Here is a 12963-nt window from a genome sequence, read left to right as displayed (position 1 = left end):
GGAAAGTCCATGAGATTCTTATCTGCAGTTAACCAGCAAAAAAGCCAGAAGTGGAGCTGTGGTTCAGGTGGTAGAGCACTAGCCTTGAGTACAAAAGCCTCAGGGACAGTGCCCAGGCCCCTGAGTTCAAGCCCCAGGATGGGCACACACACAAAAAAAATCATTCATGGGCAATGCAAGTATATCATTAATTACAAGAAAGAAAAATATTCTGCATTGTATAAGCTCTAGACTTAGTAATAATGGACGTAGCTCATTACTTACCGCTCCTTGGTACATTTCAATCTCCTTCTCTCCGAAGTATGGCATCTGCTTAAAAGGGTTGACTGAGATTAGCACAGATCCTATGTAGGTCTGGATTTAAGCTGGTTAAGGACCATCATTAATATTCCTAGTAATCCATTGTCCCCTGCAGTGACAGGATGTTATCAAGAATTCAGTCAGCTAGGAACAGGTGGCTCACACCTGTAATCCTAGCTACTCAGGAAGCTGACAGATAAGAATAACAGTTCAAAGCTAGCCTGGGCAGAGAAGTCCCCATGAGATTCTTATCTCCAATTAACCACTCAAAACCAGAAGGAGCAATGGGATTCAAAGTGGTAGAGTGCTAACCTTGAGCAAAAGAGCTCAGGGACAGTGTGCAGGCCCTGAGTTCAAGTCCCATGAGCAATTAAAAAAGAAGGAGGAGGAGGAGGAGGAGGAGGAGGAGGAGGAGGAGGAGGAGGAGGAGGAGGAGGAGGAGGAGGAGGAGGAGGAGGAGGAGGAGGAGGAGGAGGAGGAGGAGGAGGAGGAGGAGGAAGAAGAAGAAGAAGAAGAAGAAGAAGAAGAAGAAGAAGAAGAAGAAGAAGAAGAAAAAGTAAAAAGAGTTCACACAGATTGCTCAGCATGAATAGAAAGTTCCTGTTTGTTGTTTTCAAATGAATCCAAAGACAAAAGCAATTACCTAATGAGCCCAGCTGTTACTTCCTTCCAGAAACAATAATGAATTGAATTACCAAGGTTGTACTGGAAAGAAATCATTATTCTAAACCAAACCAAAGCATATTCTTTCTAGAACTGGTGCTGAGTCCAGTTAAGAAAAAAGCAAAACAGAACAGAAAAGCCATGGAATGGCAAGACTGGGGTTGCTTCTGTTCTCAAATGATAAGTATTTTTCTTTGCATGATTTTCTATTTTTAAAACTACTGCACTAAACTATACGTTATTTAGACTACTCATTATACCTTGTTAAGTGTGTGCATGTGTGCCTGAGGTCCTCAGGCTTGAACTAAGGGCCTGGTTGCTATCCCTGAGCTTTTGTGTTCAAGGCTAGTGCTCTACCACTTGAGCCACAGCTCCACTTGCAGCTTTTTGGTGGTTCATTGAAGATAAGAGTCTCACAGCCTTTCCTGCCTGGGCTGGCTTTGAACCGGGATCCTCAGATCTCAGCCTGCAGAGTAGCTAGGATGACAGGCGTGAGCCTCTGACATCAAGCAGCATTTGGTATTTTTTTATTGTTGTTGTTTTGTTTTTCTCTGGGGAATTTTTTGAATCTTTAAGTAGCTGTACAAAGGGGTTGCCACGAAGCATGGAGTTTATGTTGCATTTTTAAAGCCATATGAATATGTCATCTGAAGAAAGGCTGACATTGAAATGGAAAGAAAAACTCCAGAATATCAGGCGTTTTCCATAGTTGAGCCTCATTTCATTATTTTGTCTTTCTTTCTTTTTTTTTTCTTTTTGATTGGTCATGGGGCTTGAACTCTGGACCTGGGCACTGTCCCTGAGCTGTTCAGCTCAAGGCAAGCACTCTACCACTTGAGCCACAGCACCACTTCCAGCTTTCTGGTGGTGAACTGGAGATAAGCATCTCATGGACTTTCCTGTCCTGGCTGGCTTTGAACCACAATTCTCAGATCTCAGCCTCCTGAGTAGCTAGGATGACAGGTGTGAGCCACTGGCACCCGGCTTGAGCTTCATTTTATAATGCCTCCTTTAGGAAAGCTGCAGGGAAAAAATGGCTAAATTGCTTTTACAATGTGCATGAGGCAAGTGTGTGTGTGTGTGTGTGTGTGTGTGTGTGTATGTGTGTGTATGTGTGTGTATGTGTGCGCGTGCTGGAGCTTTTGTGCTCAAGGCTAGTGCTCTACCACTTTGATCTACCACTTCACTTCCAGTTTTCTGGTGGCTCCAGGGGCATCTTACTTAAACCTGTTCAAATCTTGACTGGGAAATCTGTGCTGTGCAATCAACAAAATTCTGGAAGGCAGACCTGCAGAGATTTTAAGCGCTACACACACGGGCAATGTCACATCAAGGAAACAATGTGACGGAATGAAAAGCTCTCTGCCAATGACCTTGAGAAATGTCTTGAGCCTGCACCATGTGACCAAACAAAAGTGCAAAAGCTGAGCCAGGCCCAGCTGGCTTACACCTGTCATCCTGGCTACTCAGGAGGATGAGATCTAGAGGGTCACAATTGAAATGCAGCCTAGGTAGTCGTTGAGATTCAATCTCCAATTAACCAGTTTAAAAAAAAAACTGTATTGGAGGTGTGGCTCGAGTGGTAGAGCATCAACCATAAGCAAAACAGAGCATAGCAGAATCCAAGCTCAAATTCCAGGCCCAGAGATACACATTAAAATTAAATATTACTAAATCTTCCTGTCCCAGGACGTGCAAAGGATACGAAGATGTAATCGTCCATGTATCTCTTCTTCAGGTTCTCCACGATGGAGCTCTCGGTGATCTTCGACAGGAGGACCATGTCGTCCACACCGCTGTGTTTGACATTGTGACTCTGCCAGTGGTACCAGAAGGCACCCTTGCTTCCCTATGGACCAAACCACACAACATCAGTGAGACGCGCACATGGTGATTTCACCATCATAGACCTGGATTCAAGTTTCCAGCCTTACTGAATCATTGAAGCTTCTCTTTTGCTCATTTGTATGAGAGAGAGAGAGAGAGAGAGAGAGAGAGAGAGAGAGAGAGAGAGAGAGAGAGAGAGAGAGAGAGAATTCCACTTCAGAGTCAGCATAAGGATGACCTAACACACCATACAGGCTGGACATGGTAGATCCTTCTTGTATTCCTACATGGGAGGCTGAGATTCGGAGAATCCTGACTTGAGGCCAGCCAGGGCAAAAAGATAGCAAGACCACCATCTCAATATAAAAACTCTGCTCCTGTCACCCTAGCTAGGTGGGAGATATAAATAGGATTGTGGTCCAGGCTGGTCTGAGACAAAAAAGAGGAGAGACCTTACCTGAAAAATAAAGCCAAAAAAAAGGTTAAGGGTGTGACTCAGGTGGTAGAACACCTGTCACCAGACCCTAAGTTCAAGCCCTACTGCTGACAACACCTAAAACAACTGCAGCCCAAACCAGTCTCTGATCTGTTCCATCAAATTTGACTATGGAATGATCATGAGGTCAGCACTGCTGAAGTCACCTGAAACATCTTCCCTCCCTAAAGTCACCATTGTTACTCTATCCAAAGCCTTCAGGATGCTTGTAATCTTAGCCATTCCGAGGCTGAGATATGAGGATCACAGTTTAAAGCCAGCCTAGCAGACAACTCCATGCGTCTTACCTACAGTTAACTAACAAAAAGCCAGAAGCAGAGGTGTGCACACCAACTTTTTTTTCCCCCCCCTTGGGTCTGGTTGTGGGGTCTGAACTCTGGGCCTGGGCGCTGTCCCTCAGCTCTTCAGCTCAAGGCTAGCGCTCAACCACTTGAGCCACAGCGCCACTTCTGGCTTTTTTGTTTTTGCTTATGTGGTGCTGAGGAATCAAACCCAGGGCCTCAGGCATGCAAGGCAAGCGCTCTACCACTGAGCCACCTTCCCAGCTCATGCACACCAACTTTTAAGCAGAAAAAGTTGTGTGCAAGGCCCTGAGTTCAAGACCCAGTACCAGCATAAAAGGTTATTGTTTAGTTTTGTTTTAATTTCTCGGAGAAAGAGACTGTCATTTTGTGACACACAAATTCTAAGAGGATCCAGGGAAAGCAGCCCTTCAAAATGCAGGAAGCCATCCCAGAAAAAGTGTGCCATGCCACTAGGCCTAAACTTGGAAAGAGATTCTAGAAGATTCTACCATCTCGCTGTCCTGCAGAGGGAAACCTTCCGTGTGATATATCTGGCTTTCCCAGAACCACCCACAGCTTCAATTCTGCAAAGTGACCACAGATCTCCTGATCCTCCCCCCTCCCCCCTCCCCTTTCCCCTCCTCCTCCACCAGCCAAGTTCAGAGGAATAACTCTTGCCACAGCCTGGGCCACCAGCTTTCATGAGCACCCATGGTCCTCTCCCAACACAAGTCCTGGAGGCTCATCTCCTACCCTCCCTTCCTGCTTTCCGTCACCCACAAAGTTAAATCAACAAGGAAAGCCAAAAGTCCTAGAGAACCAATCCAGAATTGCTTGGTTCACTTTTTGTTGTTGTTGGTGGTGGTGCCAGTCCTAGGATTTGAACTCAGGACCTGGGGCACAGTCCCTGAGCTTTTTCACGCATGGCTAGTACTCAACCACTTGAGCCAGTGCATCACTTCTGGCTTTTGGGTGATTTGTTGGAGGAGATAGTTTCAGACTTTGATGCCTGGCCTGACTTGGAACCGTGATTCTCTGATAGTCTCAGGTCTCAGCTTCCTGAGGAGCTAAAATTACAGGCGTGAGCCACCAGCACCCATCTTGGTTGACTTTGAACCCCAATATTGATACACAGAAATGATCTCTGAAGGTAGCCCAAGCCTGCTGGGCACCAAGCCAACCTTTCTCCATGCACTTACACAGGTGATCCTGGTGAATTTCTTCCTTCTACCATTGGAGTTTGTTGGGTTTTAATTTCACATTTGTTTTTTGGCAGTACTGAGGCTTGAACTCAAGCCTTCATGCTTGCTAGGCAGGTGCTCTACTGCTGAACCACACCTCCAAGTCCTTTCTTCTACTGGTTCTGTGTGTGTGTGTGTGTGTGTGTGTGTGTGTGTGTGCATGCGTGCCCGTGCGCGCGCACACGCCATCCATTATGGGGCTTGAACTCAGGGCCTGGGTGCTATCCTTTAGCTTTTTTATTTTCCCCAATCAAGGCTGGCACTCTACCACTTAAATCACAGCACTTCTGGCTTTTTGCTTTCCCCGTCCATGTCACTTCAACAGAAAGGCTCCCCCTCCCTATTTGAGGAAACCCCTTTCCATTCCCTACCCCTCTTCAGCCAAATCAGGAGGACACTGGGCAGGCCAGAGGGCCCAGTGCTGTAGCCAGCTGTGTGCCAAGACCCAAGAATGGCAATGCCAATACCAAATGCCACTTGTCACCCTGGTGATGGCTGGTAGTGATGACAAGAGAAATTTCCCATGTGCTAAGGGTTCTGCACAGGCTTTCTTTGGACCTACATTTAGTTTCTAAGGATGAATCAGCTTAGGAAAAAAATGCATTTGATTCATACGAAAGTTCTAGAAAGGAGGAACACCCACACCCACACAATGGCTTGGACTGTTGCTCACACATAGGAAGTACCACCAGACTGCTAGAGTCCCTCTCACATGCAGGAAGAGCCAGCATGGGCCAGGGGTCTCACTGGTGACCCTTAAGAAATGGAGGTTCTTGCCACGTGCCAGCGGCTCACACCTGTCATCCTAGCTACTCAGGAGACTGAGATCTGAGGATCGTGGTTCAAAGCCAGCCCAGGCAGGAAAATCCGTGAGACTCTTTATCTCCAATAAACCACCAGAAAACCTGAAGTGGTGCTGTGGCTCAAGTGGCAGAGCACTAGCCTTGAGCTAAAGAGCTGAGGGACAGCGCCCAAGCCCAGAGTTCAAGCCCCACAATGGACAAAAAAAAAAAAAAAAAGCTAGTCTGGAAAGAAAAGTCCATGAGACTCTTATCTCCAACGAACCAGTTAAAAAAAACCTGGATGTGGAGCTGTGGCTCAAGGGGTAGAGCACTAGCCTTGAGTAAAAAAAGCCAAGTAAAAGAGTGTGGGGACTTGAATTCCAGCCCAGTGCTTGTTTTTATTTTCTCTGCCTGAAATGTCAACAGTACAAGATGATTTCCTAGATCAATGAGCAGTTCAAAGCCAAGATGTCATAAATAGCTTTTGGGTTTTTTGTTTTTTTGTTTTTGCCAGTCCTGAGGCTTGAACTCAGGGCCTGGGCACTGTTCCTGGGCTTCTTGCTTCTTGCTCAAGGCTAGCACTCTATCACTTGAGCCACAGCACCATTTCTGGCTTTTTTCTGTTTATGGTACTGAGGAATCAAACCCAGGGCTTCATGCACGCAAGGCAAGCACTCTACCATTAAACCACATTCCCAGCCCTAAGATGTCATAAAGAGTTAATACAGTCCATCAATTCTCTAAGATGCAGTTTCTCAAACTTGGACACTGTGTTTTGGGTCTACCATAGTCAGTGGTTTGTCGTTGGCTTAGCTGATGGCTATTTTGAATCAATACATAATGATGGCCCTCTTCCAGCCAAGAGCATCTTGGGTGCAATGGGGTAGATGATACCCAACTCATGACCAGATGCTGCCATGAACACTTTACAAACCCCAACCACTGTTCAATACCACCATAAATATAAGGCATTTTGTGCTACTGATCCCAACCCAGGCGGGTGAAGGGGAAGAGATGCCCCTGCCCCCCTAAAGATAGGGAATAGCGGTGGGTTTCACCCTCTCATCCAGCTAAAGAGGAGACAGACAAACTTGATTACATCATGAGCATGTTTCAAGCCACATTTGATCCCCATCAAAATGGCTGAAATCCATTTTTAGGACAAATACACCCCATTTATTTCCACCGCCAAGCTCCTGATGGAGCAGTCACACCCATGTTGATGTCTTTTCTCATCTGGGGCCCTGCCAGCCTTAACAAGTGGGTCGAGAACCGAACAATCGTCCGATTCACCAGTGTTTGTCTCACAGTGGATTGGAATCGACAGATGTGGGTATAAACCTCGCTGCCAGTGTTCATAGAATTCTCTTCTTTACCCTGAAGACAACCTAACGCACATGTAAATGTGATTTTGGTTTTTGCACCTCTAGGGAACAGGGCTCATTGACAAAGTCAGGAGCCCAAACTTTATCACACTATGGGCCCTAATGTTTTGGGGTTTTTTTTGTTTTTCTGAATGGGGCTTCCATTCCTACTCCTTCCCCCGCAAATCTATAGCAGAGGTCAGCAGTCCCCTTACCCAATGGGTTGGACTTCAAAATGGTCAGCAGGAACACCAGTTATTTGCACAAATATCTGCATGGTTTCTGGTTGCAAACATGCTTTGGGATTTGTGCTTTTACACTCGCCAAGAGCACAAATGCCTCTTTTTTTTTTTTCTTTTCTTTTTAATGGGAGCCCAAAATAGGAAGAGAAGCAGAAGCAAGCATCCCAGCATTCACCAGGGTCAGTGTGGGACTCCCCTCTGGGGATTTAAGCCAACAGCACAGTATTACTTACTAATTAAGTAAGCCACTCCCCAGAAATACCTGCCAGTGACTACATATTCATTCAAGTTTATTGGAATTAAAGAGCCAAGGTTTGTACATTTGTTTGATGAAGATCACCCTTTAAATGTAGCAAATAAGCTCATTTCGATGTTGTTGTTGTTGTTGTTGTTGTTTGTCGGTTGTGGGGCTTGAACCCTGGGCCTGGGCACTGTCCCTGAGCTGTTCAGATCAAGGCGAGCGCTGTACCACTTGAGCTACAGCGCCACTCCTGGTTTTCTGATGGTTTACTGGAGATGAGTCTCTTGGTCTTTCTTGCCCAGGCTGGCTTTGAACTGCGATCCTCAGATCTCAGCCTCCTGAGTAGCTAGGATTACAGGTGTGAGCCACCAGCACCCGGCTATTTCGATGTTTTTTAAGGCAGCAAGGAAGAGATCAAAAGTCAGAAAAGAGGGGAAAATTAGATTGAGATGCTGAGAAAGATATCAAAGCAAATGATTTAAGTTAAACATGAGGAAAGTATTAAAGCAGTGAAGGAAATAAATAACCCTAGTGATCCGAACATACAACAAAGAAAAGTTGTTTACTCACAGAGCAAGCTGTATGAATAAATAAAATACCATAAATGCTCTAACCAATAAATAAAGTTTTCAAAAGAAGGAAAAGGTTTCTTTCCGGTCTCCACTCTACTAAAACTGTAGCTTTTTTTTTTGGGGGGGGGGGAATTTGGGGGAAGTTGGTATAATTAGAGTCCATGGGCTACATAGTAAACTTAGCTTTATATGAAAAAATACTAATAAAATACTAATACTCTCTGGAGTAAGAAATGTGCATGAGCCAGATGTAATGATGTACACCAGTAATCCAACACTCAGAAGTCTGAGGCAGGTAGGTCAGCTGTATAGCAAAAGGGGGGAAAGCCACAGCAAACAAAAAGAAACCAAGAGAGAAAGGAAGGAATGGAGGGAGGAGGAAAAAGGAAGGGAGGGAGGGAGAAAGGAAAGGAGAGAGGAAGGAGCAAAGGAAAGAAAGGAGAGGGAGAGGGAGGAAACAGAGAAGAAAGGAGGGAGGGAGAGAAGGAGGAAGGAAGCAAGGAAGGAAGGAAGAAAGAAGGGAGGGAGAGAAAGATGGAGGAAGAGAGGGAAGGAGGGAAAGAAAAGTATGTGAAATAGACATTTCCTACTGGTGGGTAAATTTTGTGTGGTAGGTAGGTTTGCTTTAAAAATGATGGGCAGGGCTGGGAATGGGGCTCAGTGGTAGAGTGCTTGCCTAGCATGCACGAAGCCCTAGGTTTGATTTCTCAGCACCACATAAACAGAAAAGCCAGAAGTGGTACTGTGGCTCAAGTGGTAGAGTGCTAGCCTTGAGCAAAAGAAGCTCAGGGACAGTGCCCAGGCCCTGAGTTCAAGCCCCAGGCCTGGCAAATAATAATAATAACACAACTACTACTACTACTACTACTACAATAGGTGAAAGTATGGTTTTATTTTATTTCATTTCCCTGTCATATCTATTTTATTTTTTATTTTTTGGTCACTTACAATTTCTGCCCTTTAAAGACAGGGCATGGCTGTTTGACAGGAGTGCAAGACAAAGTCACTGGTTGTGCAGAAGTGCTTTAGATCAATCCTGCCCCTGGTCTCTCTTCCCTTTTCCTCATTGAGCTCCTTCTGTGGCAACTTGTGGCCTAGAGTGTGTGCACCATGAGAGAATGCCTGCAGCTGAAGTTGTGTGAGCCGCACTTCAACTAAAGTCACAACTGGAAAGCTGCAAGTTTAAAAGTATCCAGTGGAGGAACATAATTGCAGCCGGGCACAAGACTGTACAACCACCAGGACTCTGCCACAGACAGCAAGGGGAGGCAGGAAACAATGTGTAGTTACTTTCTATTCTGTTTCACCCATTGTGTTTGCAAGAGACTGAATCACCACCCTGCTCTGGGACTGGGCCCCAACTCTGAAAGGTTCCATTGTCAAGGACCAAGCTATGCAGAGCAGAGTTCGGGTTGCTGTAGTAACCTTGGCTATGAATTTCCTGACCAGAGTGATGAAAATCTCAACCCAACTCTGACATTACTTGGGCTGCACACAAGAATGCAAAATGATCAGGCTGGGGGTGGGGAATGACGGGGGGGGGGGGGGGGTGGCGCAGAGGGATTCAGTTATGGGCTTGAACTTGGGGCCTAGCTCTTGTGCTCAAAGCCAGGGCTCTACTACTTTGAGTCACAGCACCACTTCCAGCTTTCTGGTGATTCACTGGAGATAAGAGTCTCATAGACTTTCCTGCCTGGGCTGGCTTTGAACCATGATCTTCAGATCTCAGCTTCCTGAGTAGCTAGGATTACAAGGCATGTACCATTGATACCCTGCTTTGCTTTCTCTCTCTCTCTCTCTCTCTCTCTCTCTCTCTCTCTCTCTCTCTCTCTCTCTCTCTCTCATCTACCTTATGAAGAAGGCCTCAAACTTATAATCCTCCAGCTTCAGCCTCCTAAAATGCTGGGATTATAGGTTTGGATCACCCTCCTCCCAACTTCTCTTGTAATTAAAAAAAAACAAAAAACAAAACCCCTGCACACAAATAGTTTTACAAATGCCCATTCAGTGAAATAATGGCTGAAAGAAATCATTATGGGTTGAATCATCCTAAGAGGCTTCAATGAGATCAGAGTTGAGTTTAGGATTAAATAAATTGAAGCACTGAATTGGAAGAAAGGAGGGAGGAGAGAAAGGAAGGGGTCATTCCTGAGAGAAGCAAAGGCTCAGATGAGAAGCCCATAAATAAAGTATTGCTTGGGTTTGCAATGAACTCTTCTTCGTAAGAGAGCAACCTGAGGACACGAGCTGGGCTAGAAGAGGAGACGTGTGTGGAAGAAAGAGAAATCGTAGACCAAGTTCACTCAGAAAAGTCCAGCCTGCACAGGAAAGCCAGGAAGGCATGGCTGAATACTTGGCATTGGGGACAGGAAGCAGGCGGCCAAGATGGAATCGCCATCAGAGAGTGCAGCCCAGGTCACCCAGAATAACTCCCTCCCTTCCAAAGGGAAGAGCCCAAATCACTGAAGCCAGATTCCCCAGCTATTTAGTGCTATATACCACCTTGCAAGATTGTACCACTGCCACGAGCTTGCCAGTACTGTTCGTTATCCCATGAGTTGGAAAGGGAGGAAACAATTGGAAAAAATCCAGGCCAGAAAAACTCCCCCTTCTACTTCAAAGAAATACAAATGAGAGGTGAGGCTGGAGGTGGGGGTGGAGGGTGGGGTGGCAGCAGGGAACAAAGTTCTCATCCTTTGGGGGCAGGGAAGCTCTTCCTTTTTGGAGAAAAGTATCAGTGAGCTCATGTCTGTAATTCTAGCTACTCAGGAAGCTGAGATCTGGGGATTACAGTTTGAAGCCAATCCTGGGTAAGAAAGTACATGAGACTCTTATCTCCAGTTAACCACTGGAAAACCAGAAGTGTTGCTATGGCATGGGGGAGGGGGGGTTAGGGAGGAGGAAAGGAAGGGGGAGGGAGGGGGAGAGAGAAAGGGAGGGAGAGAGAGGGAGGAAGGGAGGGAGGGAGGGAGAGGCAAGGAAAGAAAGAAGGAAGGAAGGAAGGAAGGAAGGAAGGAAGGAAGGAAGGAAGGAAGGAAGGAAGGAAGGAAGGGAGGGAGGGAGGGAGGGAGGGAGGGAGGGAGGGAGGGAGGGAGGGAGGGAGGGAGGGAGGGAGGGAAGGAAGAAAAATACCTGTGTTTACCTATCTTCTATGTAAATGCTATGTCACTTTTTACAGGGTGAGACTGTGTATTTTTTTCCTCCAGTTGTGGGGCTTGAACTCAGGGCCTGGTTCTGCTCAAGGCTAGTGCTCTACCTCTTGGAGCCACCGTGTCACTTCTGGTTTCCTGGTAGGTAATTAGAGAAAAGAGTCTCATGGAACGTGTCTCAGTGGTAGAGTGCTCGCCTACCATGCATGAAGCCTTGGGTTCAATTCCTCAGTACCACATAAACAGAAAAAGCTGGAAGTGGTGCTATGGCTCAAGTGGTAAAGTGCTAGCCTTGAGCAAAAAGCAGCTCAGGGATAGTGCTGAGGACCTGAGTTCAAGTCCCAGGACTAGCAAAAAAAAAAAAAAAAAAAAGTCTCATGGAGACTTTCCTGCCTGGGCTGGCTTTGAACAGCAATCTACAGATCTCAGCCTCCTGAATAGCTAGGTGTGAGTTGACACCCAGCTGTGGGCTCCATCTTGCCTACTTAGAAGCAAGAGGGACTGGACACCAGTGGCTCAGGCCTGTAATCCTAGCTACTCAGGAGGCTGAGATCTGAAGAGCACGGTTCAAAGCCAGCCTGGGCAGGAAAGACTGTGAGACTTATCGCCAATAAACCACTCAGAAAACTGGAAGTGGTGCTGTGGCTCAAGTGGTAGAGCACTCGCCTTGAGCTGAAGAGCTCAGGGACAATGCCCAGGCCCAGAGTTCAAGCCCCACAACCCACATTAAAAAGAAAAGAAAAAATAAAAACAAGAGGGTTTAACAAGAAGGAATCTGAAAGAGCTGTGAAGCTAGAATGCCTTTAACCACCAACTACCACCAGCCCTTGAAGAACACAATCTGAAAAAAAAAAAGCATATTTACTGTTTGCAATTCCAACTCTAAAAAGCCTCTGTGCTTCATAACGAACCTCTCCCCTCCCCCCAAACAAAGGGCAAAATTATCAAGGCACAAAAAAAGGCAGAGACGTCACCCCATGGATGGTAGAATCTGTGCCAACCACTCAGCAAGATGAGGAATTACAGTAATTCAGCCCACAGCCGTTTCCCATTTTAACTGATGTTTCCTGTTTTCTACCGCTGGGCATCACAAGGATTTTCAGAACCCAACCCCGGGTTCACAAACCATCTCTTCACTGGAGTACATTCTTTTCTGTTCACTCAGCACGTTGTGTGTGCAACGTTACAACCCACAAACAGATCTGTTTTCCTACTGACCTCAATTTGTGGCCACCATTACCATGGCTGAGGGAATTCTTGGCTCTACAAGGAAAAGCAGGGACTCTGGTGAATGACAAGGCATTGAGGCCTATACAGGGACTAGATCCTAAGTATCCAAGTTCCTTGGGTCTATAGCTTTAAGACAGTCAAAATGGGCTGTTTAGCCCGGTGCTGGTGGCTCAGGCCTGTCAACCTAGCTACCCAGGAGGCTGAGATCTGAGGATCGTGGTTCCAAGCCAGCCCAGGCAGGAAAGTCTGTTTATGTCCAATCAACCACCAGAAAACTGCAAGTGGTGCTGTGGTTCAAAGAGGTAGAGCACTAGCCTTGAGCCAAAGAGCTCAGTGACATTGTCCAGGCCCTGAGTTCAAGCCCCACATCCAATCAAAAAATTTAAAAAAAATTTTTTTTAAATCCTGGGATGTTTGGCAGTCTCTGCAGACATCAGGTAGCATGGATTTGACTCAGGAGGAAGAATGGGGGACAAAAAGAGAACAGAGACATCTTTTTCCAGTCCTTTCAAGTTTATTTGCTGTTTCATCCTAAAGGAAACCCTGCCTTTTTCTTCTTCTTTTTTTTTTTC

At 46.1% G+C, this 12963-nt stretch overlaps 1 protein-coding gene across 1 annotated transcript in view; it reads right to left on the bottom strand.

Annotated features, from left to right (window-relative positions):
- Myo1e (myosin IE) overlaps nucleotides 1-12963 on the bottom strand; it is a 140958-nt gene that overhangs the window by 78007 nt on the left and 49988 nt on the right. The window contains exons 2-3 of the mRNA XM_069995289.1: nucleotides 2669-2812; nucleotides 265-354 (exon numbers count right to left, since the gene is read on the bottom strand). Of these exons, the coding sequence (XP_069851390.1) occupies nucleotides 265-354; nucleotides 2669-2812 (234 nt within the window). The remainder of the gene's footprint in view (nucleotides 1-264; nucleotides 355-2668; nucleotides 2813-12963) is intronic.

Source organism: Dipodomys merriami, unplaced genomic scaffold (assembly GCF_024711535.1).
Source record: "Dipodomys merriami isolate MVZ:Mamm:240054 unplaced genomic scaffold, mDipMer1.0.p SCAF_48, whole genome shotgun sequence".
NCBI classification, from domain to species: Eukaryota; Metazoa; Chordata; class Mammalia; order Rodentia; family Heteromyidae; genus Dipodomys; species Dipodomys merriami.
Note: the sequence above shows the minus strand (reverse complement) of the source record. Positions and strands in the feature narration are given on the sequence as shown.